Consider the following 21,219-nt stretch of genomic DNA (forward strand, 5'->3'; position numbering starts at 1 on the left):
GCCCTTGACGTGGCGTGCCAATCAATTTTGCCCAAATCATGTTTGGGGCATCAAACAGAAAGTTGTTTTAACTTGAATTTACATCGTCCAATCTGCCACAAATTTCTCATGTTTGATAAGCGCCACCTACTGACAACAGGAAGTCAGCCTTATGTGACAAACGTCATCTGAATTACATGAAATTTACATGGTGTGGTCTGTTATGGATATTCCATAACTGACCAGGACAACAGAATGTCAAGCTGTACTCTTCTGTTCTCTCAAACAGAAGATAACACATGTTGTTTAATAAACCAGGAGCCTCACAGGCGAACCAAGGCCAGAATGCAGGTCATCATCAGACGCAACAAGACAAACCAAAGATACAGATTTAGGTCATAGGTTTATGACTCGGAACTGACGAACTAGTTTCTATGATTGGCTTAAAGGCTGGTTTTGGACTGTGAGGGGCAGACGAGTTTGGGGACACCGTACGAACAGGAGGTGTCCCTTGAGTCGCTCTCCCTTGCAAGGTTCTTCATTAAAGTTTTCCCAGAATCATCATACGAAGTTTGGTTTGGTCTTCTCTTCTTCAAACTGACAACTGCCAGTGCATCAGCTCCGAAAATCCACAACAATTTGGCGTCACGAACAGGATTTCAACACAACAAAGACGTGGTAAGTGCATAATTTTATTTTATTATTGTGCCTTACCATGTCTGCGTTTGACGAAATCACAAAGAAACTGTGCATCACTTTCACTTTAAAGGTGGTCACAAAGTGAACAAAAAAAAAAGCAAAAAGCTGATGGTTAAAGAATCTAAACACATGAAAATGTGTTGAAACTGTGCAGTGATAAGCAGGTGCAAAGCATGTGGTTGTGAAGAGGTAAAAAAAGGCAGAGTTGAGTGAGTCTTAACTCCTGCAGTGCCACAAAAGTGGCTGGGATTTCTGGGCTAGCTTCGGGCTACGTCCGGCACAGGGGGACCCACCTGAGGTTTAAACTATAGAAAAGACGTTTTCGGGGTAGGATTTGGCCTATTTCGTTTAAGCCAAGATCGGGGATCATCCACTCTGTGTCCTGTGAGAAATGTTTTCAGACTTGGGATTCTAAATCCTAGAGTCGGGCGCCGGTAAAAATTTTTTCAAACAATAAACAAGTGTACACAAGACGAAGAGTTGCTTCGTCGGTTTGGCTTCAGATCACTGCTATTGCACCAGGAAGAGAGGTGTAAAAAAAAAAGAACTTCGGTGATGCTGGGAAAGTTTTGATGTGTCTGTTTTGTGTTTGATGTGTTTGTTTGTGTGATGTTTTTAATGTAAATGTGTTAAAATGGGCAACAACACGTCTAAAGCAGTGAGTAGAACACAATCTACTACAAAATTAATTCATTCACCAAAACACAAGAGAAAGAACAAATCTGTTTCAGTAGGAAACAAACGCACCAATTCAGAAGTAAAAGGTCAATCTGCCATTGATAAGCTTCCCGAAGCAAACCCCCACACACTCACAGATGCACAATATAGAGCGATGTTTTCTCCACAATCTCCGGCGGGAGTTGTTGGTAGATTGAAAGGATGGACTTTTGTGTTTCCATTTTCTTCCCTTATGAATCAGTGGACAGATGGCGAATGGCCATACGAAGGAGCGTTTGATAGAGATAAGCTTCAGATTGCTGAGTACAATGTTAACCCAGATTTTGGAAATCCATCTTGGGATAGTGCGTATATGAAAGATTGTGTAAATGTGTGGTTAACTGTTGCTCGTCAGAGGTGTGGAGTGAGTCTGGATGAAAAAAGAGTTGATCGTTTTTCTGATGAGTTCAGAGCAGCAGTGGAGAACTGTGTTAAATGTGTGACAGCATGTCACTTGCCTATGTTGGAAGCAGAGTTGCAAACCAGAGCTACAGAAATGATGAAAATTAAACAGAGGCATGGTGAGAATGTGAAGGCCATTTCCAAAGCTATCATATACGGTTGGGCAAAACGGCAAACTGATGCTCCCTCTCCACAAACTTTGTTGACCATTGTATCCAAAGCTGGAGTGCCTTTGCAAGAGTCACACACAAACAAAACAATGATTTCAATTTTTCCACAACTTTCACCTTCAAACCCCTTTTCAGCTGCTAACATGACTGATCAAACCATTTCACAACAAGCAAAGACTGACGATGAATTTCTCTTACTAGCCGCAGCTGTTGAGGGACAAAGACTACAGACTGAAGTAGAAAATAGAGAAGAGCAGATAGCAGCTAGAGAAAGGGAAAGAGACAGTCAGGCTGCTAGAGAAAGGGAAAGAGTTAAACAGGAAAAGAAAGATAGAGCCGACGAAGAAAAAGCTAGGAAAGCTGCAGAAAAAGAAAAGAAAGCTAATTTGTCATTCAAACAATTACTTGCTGGCTCATACAGAACGGAGTGGGATTTGTGCAAAGGTGAATTTCTTTTCCCTGCTCGGACAGAGGATGGCCAGTGGCCTCCTCATAGAACCATGATTGACTGGTTAAATGAAGAAGCAAAAACAGCAATAAGAAAATGTGCACGACAGCGCACTGACTTTAATAAAGTAATTCACTGTGTCCAAGATGCATATGAAACTGTACCTGAGTTTGTTAACAGATTTACACGTACTTGGGATAGCAATGCAGGAATAGGACGAGAAGGAAATGAATATTTTGTTGTTACAACCTTTGTGCAAAATCTAAAACCAAATGTTGCAGCTGCATACAAATTGTCTGTCACCGATTGGCAAACCAAAGACTGGAAAGCAACGGTAAACAAAATGATGGCGCTAGATAGGTGTGAAGTTTTTGCTGAAGACAAATCTGCCTCCTTCCCAAAACAAATGTTACAGCATGCGCGACAGGGGGGTGGACAACAGCATTTCAAAAACAATAACAAGCGAAAACCGGGAAAGTGTCACAAATGTGGGAAAGCGGGACATTGGGCTAATGAGTGTAGAAGTGGTCGTCGTCAGAACAAGCAAAATTACCCATTCCAGGATCACCAAACAAGGAATTTCCAACAAACAGCCCCCCTTGCTTTACCACAACAACAACAACAACCACTACCACCTCCTCCACATGTTGATAATGTGAATCATGGACAATATTACAATCAAGCATAGGGAGGCCATAGAGGGGCAGGATCAGAAAAAACATTTCCCATTCAAGCAGCTGTAATTCGACTTTCAAAAGATCCTTCAGAAGATCCAATAATGCCTGTTGAAGTAAATGGTAGTAGAGTTGACATTATGGTAGATAGTGGGGCCACAATTTCCACTGTTAAAGCTGATGAGCATGTATGTACACCAACACCTAATTTTGTCACCACCGTGGGTGTTTCCGGCGTTCCTGTTGTTGAGCCACTATCACAGAGAGCTAAAATAACTGTTGAAGGTTCAGATGTGCAACATTCTTTCCTGATTTCTGAGAAAAGTCCAATTAATCTCATGGGACGAGATTTACTTTGCAAGCTACATGCCACCATTCAATGCACACCTGATGGATTGTTTTTAAGCCTACCTGATGTGAAGGCTGCTCATGCATTTCAGTTTTTGAAAACTATTGCTGATTGTTTGTATTGTTGGTCATTGACTGATTTTAACATGGCTTCCAGTTTCACAGTATCTAGCATTCAAAAAATTGCTCAAATTTCACCAGCATGTGCAACACAGATGTCTGCCATGAGGCCTGTACTACAGTGTCACTGTACAGCAGTATTTAACCCCCCAGAGGTGTACAAACAATTAGCTGATGTGTTTTTGAATACACAAGAGGGGTTGGAGTGTGAACAATGTTTGTTTGTTGGTCCACAGGGATGTGCAATTCCAATTCGGTTATCTGACGCACAGCGCAAATTGGTTAATGATAAAGATTCATTTCCATACATCACTGTAGCTGTCTCTCCTGGCTGTGACCCACAACAGCTTGAAAGCATGGTGGCACAGTGCCAGGCATTGAGAGGAGCTGCGCAGACTCCTCAAACTCAAACAATAACACATTTGGGCCTTGAGCTGTACATGTTATCTTTAACTGAGCACATCCAGCTACCTCAGAGTAGGTTTGTTTTGCAACAACCACCCCTCCCCACACAGTATGGGCCTCCATCAGAGCTTTCAGAAGTTCCATCTATTTTATGGGCTAAACATAAAAACCATGTGGGTTTTGTGAATTCGGCTCCACCTCACGAAGTCACACTCAAACCTGGTGCTAAACTACCAATGGTCAGGCAATACAATTTGCCACACAAGTCAATTGCTGGTATTGAAGGTGTAATTCAGTCTTTACTGGATCAAGGTGTGTTGGTTCAAACAACAAGCCCATGTAACACACCCATTTTACCCATTCCAAAAGCAAACCGCCCAGATGAATGGCGTTTTGTACAAGATTTGCAAGCTATTAATAGCATTGTAGTGCCAACAGCTCCAATTGTGCCAGACACAAATTCGATTTTAGCTTCACTACCATCCAACTCAACACACTACACAGTCATTGATTTGAGTTCAGTTTTTTTCTCAATCCCGTTGCATCCAGATAGCCAGTATCTGTTTGCATTCACATTCAAAGGAAAACAGTACACCTGGCAGCGTTTGCCTCAGGGTTTTGTCGAGAGTCCTACAGTTTACGCAGCAGCAGTGAAACGGGACTTGGATGACCTCCACTTTCCAGGGGGCTCCACTCTCCTACAGTATGCAGATGACCTCCTGATAGCTTCACCATCACAGGAAGCTTGTCGAACGGACTCCATCTTGCTCCTACAGAGACTAGCTGAGTGTGGTCATAGAGCATCACTTGCCAAACTGCAATTTTGTCGGTCTGAGGTGACATACTTGGGTCATGTTTTGAAAAATGGACAGCGCCTGTTGTCACCGGAGAGGTTGAAACTGCTGGTTAACATGCCTCCTCCCACAACCAAGAAACAAATGCTCTCGTTCTTGGGGATGGCGAATTATTGCAGACATTGGATCTTTGAGTATGCTGCTATGGACTCTGTTTTGCGAAACGCCACACTGCAATCAGCTCCTCCCAAGGTGCAGTGGACTGAGGACATGAACAAAGCTTTTCAGGACCTGAAACATGCTCTCACCTTGGCTCCGGCATTGGGGCTGCCGGACTATCATCAGCCGTTCCATCTGCATGTACATGAACGAGATGGCTTTGCTACAGGCATTCTCGTGCAAAAACATGGGTCTCATTACCGTCCAGTTGCGTACTACTCCTCTCGACTAACCCCTGTGGTTCTTGGCATGCCAGGTTGCTTAAGAGCGGTGGCCGCCGTTGCCATCATGATTGAGAAATCTTCTCCAATTGTACTGGCTCATGACTGTGTTGTGCACGTTCCACATGCAGTACTTCACATCTTGAACACATCTGCTACCCAACACATGACAGCTGCACGTCGTTCAGGCTATGAAGCAATCATTCTTCATAGTCCACACATCACTTTAAAACGCTCACCTCCATTGAATCCAGCTACTCTCCTTCCATTGATTGACACAGATGATGAGCATGATTGCATCACAACTATTGACCTGTGTACATCCCCAAGGCCAGACTTGTTGCAGACACCAATACCCAATTCTGATTTGATTTTTTACACTGATGGTTCAGCTAGCAGACCATCTGATAGCACACATCTAGCTGGCTATGCAGTAGTTAACGATTGGGGGGTAGTAGAGGCAAAAGCACTGCCTCCAGGTACCTCTGCTCAAGCAGCAGAACTGTATGCTCTAACTAGAGCGTGTATTCTTGCTTCTGGTAAGGTGGCTACTATTTACACTGACTCAAGATATGCATTTGGCGCTGCTCATGATTTTGGCCAGTTATGGAAGATGAGAGGTTTTGTGTCATCTTCTGGAAAACCACTACAGCATCACACTTTGGTTAATGACCTGTTAGATGCTATTTTGCGCCCATCTCAGCTTGCAATCATCAAATGTGCTGCTCACACGAATGGAACTGATCCTGTTTCACGAGGAAATGCAATGGCTGACACTGCAGCCAAACAAGCGGCACTTTCCTCTCCCTCTTTGGTACTTCAATGTGCCTCCACACAACCTACCAATCCAATTCCAGTTCCTTCCGCTAATGATGTCGTGACAATGCAAAATCACGCTGATGACAGGGAGCGAAGTCTTTGGTTGCGTAAAGGTTGTAAAGTTGACGCGGAGTCTGGCTTGTGGCTCCACCCTGATGGTCGACCGGTTTGCCCTCGAGCTCTCCTTCATGTACTGGCACGTGTGACGCATGGTCCAGCGCATGTTGGAAGAGGGGTGATGAATGATGTTATTCGCTCACAGTGGTTTGCTCCAGGCATTACTCAAGTTTCACAAACACTTGTGGATAGTTGTATGATATGTCAACAGACCAGAAAAAAGAATAGCACAGTGAAACATGACCACTTAGAACCCCCATCAGGTCCTTTTGTAAATATGCAAATAGATTTTGTACATATGCCAAGCTCACAAGGCTTCAAATACTTGCTAGTCATAACCAACAGGTTCTCGAAGTGGGTAGAAGCTTTTGCAACGAAAAAAGAAGATGCAAGAACAGTTGTAAAGTGTCTGCTAAAAGAGGTAATCCCTAGGTACGGAGTGCCGCAGGGAATAGATAGCGACAGAGGTCCAGCTTTTGTGTCAAAAATCACTCAGGGACTGTCAGAAATCTTAGGATTTAAGTGGCAGTTACATGTTCCTTATCATCCACAGAGTTCAGGTCAAGTTGAGAGAATGAATGCAACTATCAAAGACAGATTGACCAAAACAGTCCTAGCCACAGGCCTGAAATGGCCTGATGCACTGCCGATTGTGCTGTACTCCATTCGGAGTGCACCAAGTGCAACTACAGGACTGAGTCCTCACGAGGTGCTGATGGGAAGACCAATGTCCACAGGGACAAGTCCCCCACTGACACCACACAAAGCTACTCTGCTTTGGACGGATGAGTTCATGACTGAGTATGTGAAAAGACTAACAGAGATTTTGAGAAAGTATCATTTACAGGTGGCTGACAGACTCCCCAAACCATCGGAAGAACCAATTCATTCCTTTCGAGAAGGTGACCTGGTATTAATCAAATCTCTGGAAAAAGTGTCTTTGTCTCCTAGGTGGAAAGGTCCATACCAGGTGCTGCTGACTACTAGGACGGCCCTGAAGGTCGAAGGCAGAGCAGAATGGATCCACGCCACAAGGTGCAGACTGGCCCCCCCAACCACTGGCGGAGGAGAGCAGAGCCCTGGCAGGTAACCGGATGGTTACTCCTTTTTTCTCTCCTGTTTAGTAGGTTCGGGCAGGGGACAGGTCAAGTCGGTCCAAATGAGAGAGAGACAGGAGTCTCTCTGATTCCAGGCGAAGGAGAGCGGAAAGGCTTTCCTTCTCATGACACAGTCGGTGCCATGAACCCAGTGCCCCATGGACAGGGGCGCCCTTTGCAGAATGATCCAGAAAATGCAGACCAAGAGCCAGATCTTGGACATACGGACAAATCAATGAGCCCATTGGGACTCTACAACACTTTACTTTTTCTCGAGGTAGATGGCGGTGGTCTACATATGATAAAACACTGTTTGAGACGAAGCAGAGTTCATCCACGTCGACGAAGAGGATCACTCCAGGAGGATGGATTCCACATCACCATGCATCGTATGTGCTAGTAACCTCTCCATGGTGATGGCCCTCTACTGTACGCAAAGTGCATGGGTTGAAGACTTCACTTTGTGATTGATTTGTTTTATTGTTATGATGTAATCAAATGTTTGTATGACTCCCCTTTAAGTTGCTAGGATTTCATCTAGTAAGAGGCAGGAAGTGTCTTGTCTTAGGTTGTTTGCGCATGTGACTGGTGACCTCTGTCAATGACCTCCTTTAACGCTTTGGTGTTCTAGGGGATCTTCTTTGAGGATTTGCCTCACTACTGCCCCTGGTGGTTGGAAGACAGAACTCATGGGTCACATGACAGTTGTTTTAAAGGGGTACATAAGAGGGGTTTTTTATCTAATTTACTGATTGTTTGCTTTTATTGTTATTGCATTATGTGTTTAAATGATTATGTGTTTTGATGATTTTACTTTTGATTTTGTTCAATGCAATTGTTGATTCTTGTATTACTTTTGTGTGAGAATTGTTATCTGTTGTGCGGATGTTGTTTCTACTCTGTTTGTGCCCTTACAGTCCACCAGTCCAGTCATAAATTGGTAATTTGTATTGATCTTTTGATCAATAAGAGGGGATTGTTATGGATATTCCATAACTGACCAGGACAACAGAATGTCAAGCTGTACTCTTCTGTTCTCTCAAACAGAAGATAACACATGTTGTTTAATAAACCAGGAGCCTCACAGGCGAACCAAGGCCAGAATGCAGGTCATCATCAGACGCAACAAGACAAACCAAAGATACAGATTTAGGTCATAGGTTTATGACTCGGAACTGACGAACTAGTTTCTATGATTGGCTTAAAGGCTGGTTTTGGACTGTGAGGGGCAGACGAGTTTGGGGACACCGTACGAACAGGAGGTGTCCCTTGAGTCGCTCTCCCTTGCAAGGTTCTTCATTAAAGTTTTCCCAGAATCATCATACGAAGTTTGGTTTGGTCTTCTCTTCTTCAAACTGACAACTGCCAGTGCATCAGCTCCGAAAATCCACAACATGGTCTACACATGATATTCAGCAACATCATGTATAATTAGTGGGTGTTCTCTAGTGCCACATTGTGGATACAGGAAGTGATATTTATCTCCTACATGCAATGTCCAATATTCATGAAAATGTATATCCACGTCTGGTGCCCCCTGGTAAATGTATTGCTGCATTGATTGATATTTCTCTTATATAGTATTGTCTAAGAGCAACAGGAAATGAAGCCTAAATGACACATAGTTCATCAAATGTATACACAATTTCTAAAACGTTGTCTCCAGCGCCACGTGCTGCACACAGGCAATAAAATTTTACCCATTCACACAATGGCTGATAATCCTAACAATTCAGAGCCATGTCAAAACACCTCCAATACTGATACACAGCTGCTAATCCCTCTGAGCGCGAGGTACGAGGGCCTGTTCATTGCTGCTTGCAGCTTTAATTGCACTTGTATTCAGTTAGTCAGAAGAACACAAGTTGATCAGAGATGGAAATAATCTACCTCTAGCATAACAATGGACACTTTGGAAATCAAACTATATTTTTATGTTAATGGATTTATTTTCATGACATTATTGATTGATTTTATTGATGCTAATGTTGAGGTGAAAGTTGATTTAATAAAGGCTTATAAACGTAACTCAAGTACAGTATTTATTGTGTTAACACTGAGATCATTTTACCAGGTGAGATTGATCCTGTTGGTGGTTTTAATCTGCAAATAACTTTCAATGTTCAAATGTTGTAATTTCAGTTTGCATGGACACCTTAAGTTTTATAACCAATGTGCTGTACATGATATTCAGTGTATTCATTCATGATATTTATGTTCTGAGAGTCACACCAGTTTTTTGTTTGTTTCAGAGTCCTGCCGAGTAGCCGGTGTGTTCGTAGGTGGATGGTTTTCTGGAGCTCTAACTCTCGCTGCAGTTCTGGGTCTGTTTGAAGTTGCAAAGTGGATCATAAAACGCCGCAAGAAAGGTAAGTTTAAATAATGTTTTCTATCAACATATCTATAATCATGCAGGCATCAACATGACAGATACTGTGAACGATCTCGTGTCCAGAGTCTAAACAGAAGTCGTCTCAGATATGAATCATTCTGTTGGTTTTAACTTTCAATACAAACTGATACAAGTTGCAGTCTAACATGAAATCTTGTCTTTTGTTCATTCTGTTGATATTATAGAAACAAATGAACGGTGTCATTGATTGATTGGGGAACAATAGTGAATAGTGAACAGTGTTCCTGTTAAAGAGGTGTAGAGCAGAGAGGATGAGGACGTGTTTGATGGTCGACCTCAGTGTAACGAAGAGCATTAAGAGTCACCTGTCAAACTGAATTCATGAGCAAACTGAAACCATTCAGTCAAACTTATCAATGTTTATTTTATGTCTGTATGCATTCAAGTAACTTCTGGAGTCAAATTTCCTTATTAATCTGGGAGACTCATAAGATCTTGGTCCCGATTACAGAAAGTATGGTTCTATTTTTGAATATAGAGGAAAAAAAATGAGGTTGATAACTTGATAAAATTGCTGTTTTTTTCGAGCAAACATCATATTCACAAAGCCAGATTTCTTCAGTTTCTTCCAAACAAAAACTTATTTAATGTTAAATTTCAGACATTCAGTGATTCTGTCTGTAGAGTCTCTAAAAACAAGAAAACTTTAAAGACATCTCATCTTTGAGAAACATTGTGGACAATATTGCCAGGTGATTTAAGTTGATGTGCAATGTTGTTTATTCAGTTTTTAAGATTGTATCCATTTTTCTGGTGTTTTACTATTGTGTATTGTTTTACATTGTAAAATTTTATATAAGCTTGTATCTTTATGATTAATCTATTTTATATAATTTCTCCATACTCCTTGTACTGATATATGTATTGTACGTTACTGTTGTTAATAAAGTTATTACAAAAAGAAAAAAAGGGGGGGCCCCGGCAGGCATACAGGAAGTGGGATGGCAAAGCCGTATCGGTTGTTTGAAAACACTTGTGGTGTGCAAGAGCTTTTCAACTGTTAGTTTATTTGTCACATTTAACGTCTAACATCTCAACTGACCTGAAGTTAGCTGCTCACCAGCTTCATCTAACAGCGTCACAGTGAAGAACAGTCAGACAGTGTCGTGTGTTACAATGAAGCTAAAACCCGTGGTGCCTGTGCTCTCGTGTGTCTGTCTTCTGACTGGAATAATACTTGGACACGAAAACGGTAAGAAAGTGACGTTCACCACATAATTTACCAATAAGTGCTGGAAAGTTCGAGTGTTTGAGTTGTCTCAGTTTACCAAACTGCAGCAGAAAGTATCTACAGGCTAACAAGCTAACAGGTTAGCTAGTACTGCGTCCACTGTCTACAGGCTAACTAGTACTGTGTCTTACTAACGAGCATCAGATCAACATGAACATGATGTGGAGGCAGCGATACATCCTAATAACTGATCTAATAATTAGCACAGATTAAAGATAACACCTGATTCTCCACAACAAGGTGACAAGAAGACTCTAAGAACAGAGAAAGTTACTAAACAATCATCTGTATAAAGAAAACTAAAAGAAACTAAAACAGGGACAAATAGTAAAGGAATTATTTCTCATAGAGTTTACTCAAGTTCAGTTAATTAAATGAAACAGCTCAATGCTACATTTTAAAATTTCAGTATTTATTAATTATCGATCAATGTTAATTAGTTATTACTTTTAGTCATTATTGACAGTTATTGGTCATGTTATTTGTATCTGTATTACAGCCTGTTACTCACTACTTTTTCTTTTTCTGCATCTCTGTTAACTGTGTTTTAAAACTGCAAATGCAGTGATGTTGAGCTGCAACCAACATGATGTTCATTAGCTGATTATTTTCTCCTTAATTGTTTAGCTTATAAAATGGTTAAAAAAAATACTAAAAAAAAAAAGAAATTCAGGATGTGATGTCTTTAAGATGCTTGTTTTGTCTAACAGTCCAAAATCTTAATTATGGACTCTACAGTGATCACAACTAGATCTACAGCTATTTTTTTATAAGCAATTACACGTTTTGAATATTTTTTTTAAGAAACAATACTGAGATTCTCTGGTTCCAGCTTCTCAAACAACAATATTTTCTGTTTTCTTGACTCCTCTATGATAGTAAACTGATGTAACATCCACTGCAAGTCACTAGCATAAGATGTGACATTAAAAGGAGTAAACCTCCCAGTTAACTTCCCAGCTATCACTACCAGGGCAGGGGCTGAGTTTCACTTAAACACACCAGTGCACACTGCAATCAATAAGTCCTACACACTAGGTGAGTTAACACACTTCAAACTGGCACATGTGATTATCTTCACTGCAAACGACTAACAACTGCAGCACACCTTAAGCCTGCCCTGACTGCCTGACCGGGATTCAACCTGAGTAGTGGCGGGGACAGCAGGCAGACTGATGTTAAAAACAACAAAAAAATAAGGAAAAAAGAACTAAAAACTAGTCCGCCCCAAGAGCAATACCCATATCTTTTTGCCCGCTACCAGCTCACTGGCCAGGACGGATTAGACAGAGAAGAAAACCCCAAAAAACAAACAAACAAATAATAAAAACAATCCCACGGCAAGAGCAGCTAGTGGACCACTGATGCTCTGCAGGATAAAAACAATATTAACAACCTTAAAAACACTTTATTGCACAAATATTAAATTACATACTGATTAAATTTGACAAACTACATGATTGAACTTTAATACCTGGTACTGGGGTGCACGATTCAGGAAATCTCACAATTCGACTCGATTCGATTTCTTGGGGTCACGATTTGATTCACAATCGATTCAAAGCGATTTGCGATTCAAAATCAGTTCTCATAATTCAATACATTCATAGATTTGATTCTAGATTGATGTTTTGAGTTACTCTTTCCATTTGCCTGCAGAAGACACTTTTATAGGTCTCAAATAAAAAAGATCACACTGAATCAAATGTAAACATTTGCTACTCAATGTCAACCTGAGTGAGATTTATGTTCCTTTAGTCCAGTCAGTCAACAGGAAACCAAAGCAGCCCTGAGACAAAGGGTCAAATGAATACTTAATACAAAAATAAAAATGATTGCAAAGATAAACTGCTAAGTGTAAAACCTCAAATAACTTCAATTCCTCCTTCAATTCACAAAATCAAACAAACAATAGCTGCCTGCTACATTTAGCTGCAAAGTACAAACAAGAACATTGATCACTATTAGCAAGTGATTATTATAGGCTAAACAATTTTGTTTCTTTTTATTAATTTCTCATGCAGATTACCATCTGATTGATATTTGTATATTTACTACATGAATATAAAGTAATGAAACGGGCAGCTTCACTATTTACTGAACTTTATTGACTGTTTCAAAATACAGAACAGCTGTTTAAACGTTTGTTTCGCTGCTGCATCTTGTTGGTTCGTTTTTGGCAGTTTGTCATAAGGTTCAAGGAGACTACGTTTTTCATCGAGAGAGAATTAATTTCTCATTCCCGTCCTCAGATAACCAGCTGGCAGCAGACCTGTTGTGCGTTTAGGCTGCAGGGGCCGCAGCGAGAAAGTTGAACCAGAATACACTTTTAGAGAACCCTGCCATATGACAAAAACATTACTAGGAAGAGGGGAGAACATTTCTCTTCATTTGATAACGTTGAAAGTAAAGTTAGGCTTTGCTGAGGGCTTCCTGACTCATTTCAAAAAGACGAGAGAGAGAGGCAGTGGTCGAGCGAGCTAGAGAGTGAATGAGGAGAGGGAGCGCTGGTAACGTTAGTGAGGAAGCTGGTGAATCAGATCAATAAAACGTTATTTTCACAGCGGTTACAAATAAATAAGCCCACAATGGCACAAACCTGCGGAAGTGCGTTGCAGCGCTAAGAAAATCCAAAATATGTCCAAATGATTTCCTTCATAGCCGATGGACCAGGTTGTATATGTTTTTCTGTCAGGTACTCCATTGCTCGCGGCCTCTCCATGACACACACACACACTTGGCGTCATTGCGCCATCTATGGGATTTAGCATCTAATTCATGTCAGGAATAAATGGAAAACAGCGTCGTGGCAAAACTGAAAAATGTGAATTGATTCTTGGAATTCCTAAATCGGCAGAGATAGAATCGTGATTCTTATGTGAATCGATTTTTTTGTGCACCCCTACCTGGTATGACGATTTATTTTCGTTGTGACTACCAGCCGCCGAAGCAGGTCAGTCATTCCTGTACTCCCGCCTTCCCTGCATGCCAGCATGGATTGAGGTGTGCACCTGCCTTAATCCACCAGCCTGAACCAACAGTTGCAAAAACCCCCGTTCCTCCTTCAGGTAGCCTTATATCTGCCAAACCTCAGTAATTGGTGCACCTCCCCTTCTTCACTCGCTGCCACCTGCCACACAGAATATTTTTAGGTTGTGGACTGTTGGTCGAAAAAAAACAAGACAGCTTTGGTTGTATCTTGGGTTTTGGGAAACAGTGATCAACAGTTTTAACTATTTTTGTTGGGACTCAGCAGCAGTGTTCTGGATCAACTGGATCCAATAATCAATATGAGTCAAACTTCAATATAAATGAGAAGTTTGAAGGGATTAATAATAGTCTGGTAAACAAACATTCCTGATGGAGAAACTTGATTATTTGGCAGTTTATAGACTTTATAGACTAGGCAGTAGTCAAGCGATATGTACAGTAAGGTAAGAAGATTACTGGTAGTTTATGTTTATTGAATCCAAAATAATAAAGTTCCAGCTGTATAAAACTATATGAATTGTCCTGGTAATATTTCAGCTGGTTTTCAAAGATAAACAGAATCCCACAGAAACATTGTGTGCTCTTTTGCTATTTTGCACCCACTAAACCCTCAGTCTGAAAGAGTTGTCAAAAACCAAAACAAACCCAAACAGGTCTTTAAGTGTCTGTGTCATGTGACATCAGGTTTCTTATATGATAAACTATAAGCTTAAAAATACTTAAATTATGTCAATATGAAAAATATCTTTAAATTAATCTAAATATTAACTGAAGTTCTTGTAAACTGTAGTTTCATAGATACAGAGGTGACATGTGAATGTGTCGTCTGTTTCCTTCATTAACCTGATTACTTTCTATTTAAACACAATAATTAAAACAAGCTTCATCTTTCATCTCCAGGTGTTGTTGAAGTGGTTGCAGCAGAAGGAAGTGACGCCATTTTACCCTGTTCACTCAGCACCAAGGAGAGAATCACATCAAAGCTGTTTGACTGGAAGAAAGATGGTCAGAAGGAGGTGTTCATGTATGATGCAGGCATTCATTACAATAACGGACGTTCGGGTCAAGATGAGCAGTTCAAAGGACGAGTCTTACATTTTCCAGAAGAACTGAAGTCCGGCAACGCCTCCATCATTATCCGAAATACAAGGATGGAGGACAGTGGAGTCTACACCTGTTTTTTTCCACGTCTTCAGCCAAGTCAACTATTCCACATCAAGCTTGTTGTTGGTGAGTGCTTTCATAAAACTATTAAAGAGGACATATTATGCTTTTTGTGATTTTCTGCTATTTATATACTGTTATGAGGTTCCAAAACTTGAGGTTAACGTATATAGAAATGCTGCCTGCAAGTCAAAACCCAGGGCTTCAACCTGCTCTGTGCACTTCATTGGTAGCATTTTTTTCAAATGTTTCATATTATTTGTTGCTAAAGGTTTCCAGGGTTTCCCCCAGAAAGTGGTTAATAGTGCTGCCTAATCAGTTCCACCTGCTGAGCCCATATGTTACTCTGTGATGGTTTCAACATTTATTTAAAGTTAGCCGGACGCCTCCACTATGAAATATCTCAGGGAAGCCTGAACATATTTCCTAAAATGTTGAACCTTTAATGTTGATGTTGCTTTTTCCTCGGTTTCATTTTAGATTAAAAATATTTACAAGGATAACAACAAATAGCAAGTTCATATTGTCGCATAAATTAATGTCATCTTCCTTTTTTTCAGAACGCACCTTTAAAGACAGATCAGGAGAAATCACAGGTGAGTGATGTCACTGATGTCAATATCTGCAGTTTGTGAGCTATAACTCCGCCCCCTCAGGCCTCAGTAACTCCAGGTTTAGTTGATCATTTAATTTCCACAGTAGTAGTAGTAGACAATTTCTGTATCATATACACAGTTGATCCTATGCAGAAGTTGAACTCCCTGATGATCAATTATATCTCATAATCTCATAATTGATTAGATATCTATTAGATCTACAGTGCTCTGTCCTAAAATACAGATGAGGAGAAATCAGTGGGAAGTCTTTATTTTGATGTCATTGATCTCTATATCTGCAACATTTATCAGCCATCAGTAGTTGTTGAGAATGTCCAGCCCAGCCTCCATAGACTATATCACTGTTTAAACAGAAACATTATACATGGCTCCAAACTCCTTTGCTGTTAACATCTGATTGTTTCCATAGAAACGGTTGTAATGAAACTGTTTATACCTGGAGCCACCTGAAGTGTTTTTGCTTCACTGATGTTTCATCTGAGTGTAAGAAGTTATTGTGTCGGCTTGTTCTGATACTTGTATTATAGTGATGTTCTGTCAATATTCTTGAATGATACTCGGCTCTAACATGACAAAGTTGTAGCTCACACTGCAGATGTAGAGGTCACTGACATCAATATCACGACTCACCGCTGGTTTCTTCTGATCTGCTTTTTACTGTAGAGCACTGTCAGGATTTATAATGTACGTCAGCCTTTTGTGACAAAAGTTAAATTATTTTTAGAGCTGCTCACCAAGCTGTTTATGAGACTCAACACAAAGCCGTTACCATTTCCGGCAGACTAGGTGCAGGAATTGAATTGCTGCCTCTTGTGTTCAACTTGTTTGATATCAGGATAAAGAAAGGCATTATTTTGTTTTTCCATTTTTCATGTGAAATAAAAGAACGTAATCCACCTCTGTGTTTTTTTCCCCGTTCCCCTAACCAGTTTTCATCCTCAATTTTCCTCTGTTTTTTTTTCCTCTGTTTTAAATGTAGTCTAGACCTCTGCAGAGGATCTGAACATGTTAGTCCCTCCAGGAAGTTGCAGCATTTGGTGTCATGATAACGGACGTCATCACATTCAGCAAAGGTTCAGGTGGAAGATGGTCAAATCTCACCTGCCAATAAAAATGATGTCATAGACGAAGCAAAACAATCCCAAATGTTTTGTTGCTCTTTGTTTTTCATTTAACCTGCATTATGTTTTGGTTTGTATTCAGTCAGTCAGAAGAACACAAGTTGATCAGAGATGGAAATAATCTACCTCCAACATAACAATGGACACTTTGGAAGTCAAACTATATTTTTATATTAATTGATTCTATTTTCATGACATTATTGATTGATTTTATTGGTGCTAATGTTGAGGTGAAAGTTTATTTAATAAAGGCTTATAAACGTAACTCAAGTACAGTATTTATTGTGTTAACACTGAGATCATTTTACCAGGTGAGATTGATCCTGTTGGTGGTTTTAATCTGCAAATAACTTTCAATGTTCAAATGTTGTAGTTTCAGTTTTCATGGACACCTTAAGTTTTATAACCAATGTGCTGTACATGATATTCAGTGTATTCATTCATGATATTTATGTTCTGAGAGTCACACCAGGTTTTTGTTTGTTACAGAGAAACTGGTGGGGGACAAGTCCAGCCACGGAGCCGGTATGTTCGTAGGTGGATTGTGTGCTGGAGCTCTAACTGTTGCTGCAGTTCTGGGTCTGTTTGAAGTTGCAAAGCGCATAAAACATTGCAAGAAAGGTAAGTTTAAATAATGTTTTCTATCAACATATCTATAATCATGCAGGCATCAACATGACAGATACTGTGAACGATCTCGTGTCCAGAGTCTAAACAGAAGTCGTCTCAGATATGAATCATTCTGTTGGTTTTAACTTTCAATACAAACTGATACTAGTTGCAGTCTAACATGAAATCTTGTCTTTTGTTCATTCTGTTAATATTATAGAAACAAATGAACGGTGTCATTGATTGATTGGGGAACAATAGTGAATAGTGAACAGTGTTCCTGTTAAAGAGGTGTAGAGCAGAGAGGATGAGGACGTGTTTGATGGTCGACCTCAGTGTTACGAAGAGCATTAACAAATATTTAGTTGAAACTTGTTTGAAATATGTTCTATCAAACATTCCTGAGATGTGTAGTTAAGGCTGATGTGCTTTTCTATTTCACTGTTTCTCTGTTTTTCCTCTGAATTATGATCATAGGTATAGTCTGTGTTGTTGTTGAACACGTTTTTGGTCACATACGGTAATTTGGGTCACGTGGTGTTGGTGGCCGTAGCAATCAGCGTATCACCTGTTCACCTGTTAGCTGTTGGTATAACTTCTGGTCTATTTACAATGCATCTAGATCATATTTACAATGTATAAAATGCTGCACCCTGCTTTTGTTCCCCCAGCCTGCAGTAGCTAACATTAGCTTAGCGTAATCTACTTATTAACAATAAAACTACAATACGACATTTCTAAACAAGAACAACCATCAACACTGTAATGGCAATTTTCATTTTTTGATGTCCTTTCTTTTCCTGTTTTTCCAGTTTACCATTACTACACAGGTAGGTTAAGTTAGGAGTGATCTTACGCAGATTCAAGAACAGATTTTCCAGTCCGTTGGCTGCCGTTTAGTTTGTTGTTTTATTGAAGTCTTTGTACATGTCATGAACATACCGGGTTTCTATCCTGCCAGCTGTAGTGTGCGTCTGTTCCCGATCTGGTAAGAACTGTATTTGCTCCACCTGCCTGTGCCTCTAAATATACAACCCTGTGCATCTAATGACCGCCACCCAGTGTCCAAAATAATACTGCAAGTTATAACTAAACAAATGACATGCCAACAATCAACATAAATGGCTCCTACATACCGGCCCCTAATTGTTTTAAGTATATAACAAAACAATTACCAATAAATAATAAAAAAGGTGCCATATCCATCATACTTTACATATACAATTTTCAAAAAATGCATGTACCATGTGTTGGCATTTCTTCTTTACTGATTCTTCAATCTTCTTTTTTTTTTTTCTTTTTTTCTTGCCGTTTAGGTCTCGTCTTCTTGGAGCAGACATATCTTTGTTATTGGTCTTTCTAAGATGCTGCTCTTTGTCTGAAGTCAAACTGTGCGCACAAGTCCTTGTGCATCTGGTTTAGTTTCCAGTATTCTGCCCATTAGCCATGAGCCTCGTGGTGCAGTAGAATCAACCACCACAACAATGTCACCTGGAGCAAAGCTTCTTTTCACCTTTGACCACCGTTGTCGTTCTTGGATAAGAGGTAAGTATTCCTGTGTCCACCGTTTCCAAAAGAGATCTGCCATGTATTGCACTTGTCTCCATCTGCGTTTGATGTACAAGTCTTCTTTTACAAAGAGTCCAGGTGGTAGTATTGGCTTAGGCTTCAACAGAAGAAGATGGTTTGGTGTGAATGCTTCCAGATCCATTGGATCATTAGCAGAGATTGCAGATTCCAAGTGAGGTTTTGGCCATTCTCTGTCTGGCTTACAGAGAAAATCTGGTCCCTGGATCCATCTTTTGCAGCTCAAGAAGCGGTCTGCTGTTAGTCCCCTAGAGGCTTCATCTGCAGGATTTTCCTTTGTGTTAACATATCTCCATTGTGATACATCAGTAGCATCCCTTATAAAAGAGGTCCTGTTTGCTACAAATGTTTGGAAGTGTTTGGTTTCATTGTTGATGTATTTAAGCACCGTTGTGCTATCGGTCCAGAGGATGGATTTATCCAGTTGAAGCTGTAATTCCTTTCGCAGCATTGTGTCAACTTTGACAGCTAGGACTGCAGCTGTGAGCTCCATTTGGGGAATCGTTATTTGTTTCAATGGTGCCACTCTGGATTTTCCTATTATGAATGCAACATGCGCTTCTCTGTTATAGTTTTCCAGTCTTATATATGAGGCAGTACCATAGCCACTTTCACTGGCGTCTGAAAAGTGGTGTAGCTGTGCAAATCTGATTTGACCAAAGCTTGTGGGCTTCATGCACCGGTCTACTTTAAACTCTGCCATCTTGTTAAGGTCTGCTAGCCATCCTGTCCACCGATGCAAGAAGGTTTGGGGTATGTTTTCATCCCATCCAAGTTTTCTCTTACAGAGCTCCTGCATAATCAGTTTGGCTGGCAGAGTAAATGGTGCTACAAATCCTAAAGGATCGTATATAGAGCCGACTACGGACAAGATGCCACGTCTGGTGTATGGTCGTTCCTGTGCAGCAATTTTGAAGTTGAAGACATCTGTTTCAACGCACCAGTGCAATCCCAGGGCTCTTTCCATTGGCAGATTGTCTTTGTCCAAGTCCAACTCCTTAGTCTCTTTGGTTCGGTTTTCTTGGGGAATGGATGCCAATACATCACGGCTGTTGCTGATCCACTTTGACAGCATGAATCCTCCCATTTTGCAGAGAGCAGTCAGGTCTCTTACCATTTGAACTGCTTCCTGTTCCGAAGGCAGGGATTTCAAACAATCATCTACATAGAAGTTGTTCTTTACTGTGTTTGTTACCTCTGATGGAAAGTGACCTTTGTTGTCATCAGCAGTCTTCCTTAATGCAAAGTTTGCACAACTTGGTGACCACACGGCTCCAAAGAGATGTACTTTCATCCGGTATTCAACAAGATCTTGCTGCACATCACCATCGGGCCACCACAGGAATCGCAGATAGTCAACATGCTTTTCTGATACTCTGACTTGATGAAACATTGCTTTGATGTCAGCCATCAAAGCAACCGGCTCTTGTCTGAATCTGATGAGAACTCCAATGAGTGAGTTGGTAAGGTCTGGACCCTGCAGCAATTGGCAGTTAAGTGATGTTCCTTTAAAGACTGCACCACAGTCAAACACTACCCTTAAGGTTCCTTTCTTTGAGTGATACACTCCGTGATGTGGGATGTACCAGAGTTCTCCATCGCTTCGATTCAGCTGGTCGACTGGTACCACTTCAGCATAACCATTGACAATCATTTCTGTGAGGAAAGATGTATATTCATCATGAAATTTCTTATTCTTGGCAAACTTGCGTTTCAGGCTCTGGATGCGCTGCACTGCAATGCAACGGTTATTTGGCATGCTGGGCTTTTCTTGTGTGAAAGGTAAATCTAGGCAGTAGTGTCCATCTGTCACTTTTGCTGAGCGATTCACAATGTCCAAGAATTTTACATCTTCCCTAGACATTTCCTCTGTTTCCTTGCTGGTTCCTTCACTGAAGTCATGATTGTACTGTTTGACCAGTAGCTCCTCCAAGTTTACAATGGATATTCGATTGACAGCAGCAGCAGGGCAGCCATTTTCATCCCTTATGCTTTTGTCTCCTCTCAGGGGACCATAGATGACCCACCCCAGTAGGGTCCTCACAGCATATGGTCCATCCCCTTGGCTGTTGACCAGCTCCCAAGGTTCCAATACCTTTGAAGCATTTGTCCCGATGAGTAGGTCAATGCCAGAGTCTATTTCATGAATCATGATATCCTTCAAGTAAGGCCATTGTGTCAGATCTTCTTGTCTGGGAATGTTGAGCTGGGAAACAGGCATGGTTTTATGTGTGAACACATCAGATATTTGAATGAA

General features: G+C 40.7%; 2 protein-coding genes and 1 long non-coding RNA gene across 3 annotated transcripts in view; all 3 read left to right on the forward strand.

Annotated features, from left to right (window-relative positions):
* The window catches only part of LOC137180907 (butyrophilin-like protein 2), a 66,442-nt gene that overhangs the window by 40,440 nt on the left and 4,783 nt on the right, over positions 1 to 21,219 (forward strand). The window contains exon 10 of the mRNA XM_067586187.1: positions 9,482 to 9,598. Coding sequence (XP_067442288.1) covers positions 9,482 to 9,598 — 117 coding nt within the window. The remainder of the gene's footprint in view (positions 1 to 9,481; positions 9,599 to 21,219) is intronic.
* Positions 203 to 8,553, forward strand: LOC137180910 (uncharacterized). The gene is made up of 2 exons (XR_010928082.1): positions 203 to 657; positions 7,084 to 8,553. It is a non-coding gene; the product is annotated as an uncharacterized lncRNA (long non-coding RNA).
* LOC137180909 (CD276 antigen homolog) lies at positions 10,544 to 16,581 on the forward strand. The gene is made up of 3 exons (XM_067586195.1): positions 10,544 to 10,834; positions 14,765 to 15,094; positions 15,589 to 16,581. The coding sequence occupies exons 1-3, from the start codon at positions 10,759 to 10,761 to the stop codon at positions 15,630 to 15,632; spliced, it is 450 nt and encodes a 149-aa protein (XP_067442296.1). The 5' UTR covers positions 10,544 to 10,758; the 3' UTR covers positions 15,633 to 16,581.

This window comes from Thunnus thynnus, chromosome 4 (genome assembly GCF_963924715.1).
Source record: "Thunnus thynnus chromosome 4, fThuThy2.1, whole genome shotgun sequence".
NCBI classification, from domain to species: domain Eukaryota; kingdom Metazoa; phylum Chordata; class Actinopteri; order Scombriformes; family Scombridae; genus Thunnus; species Thunnus thynnus.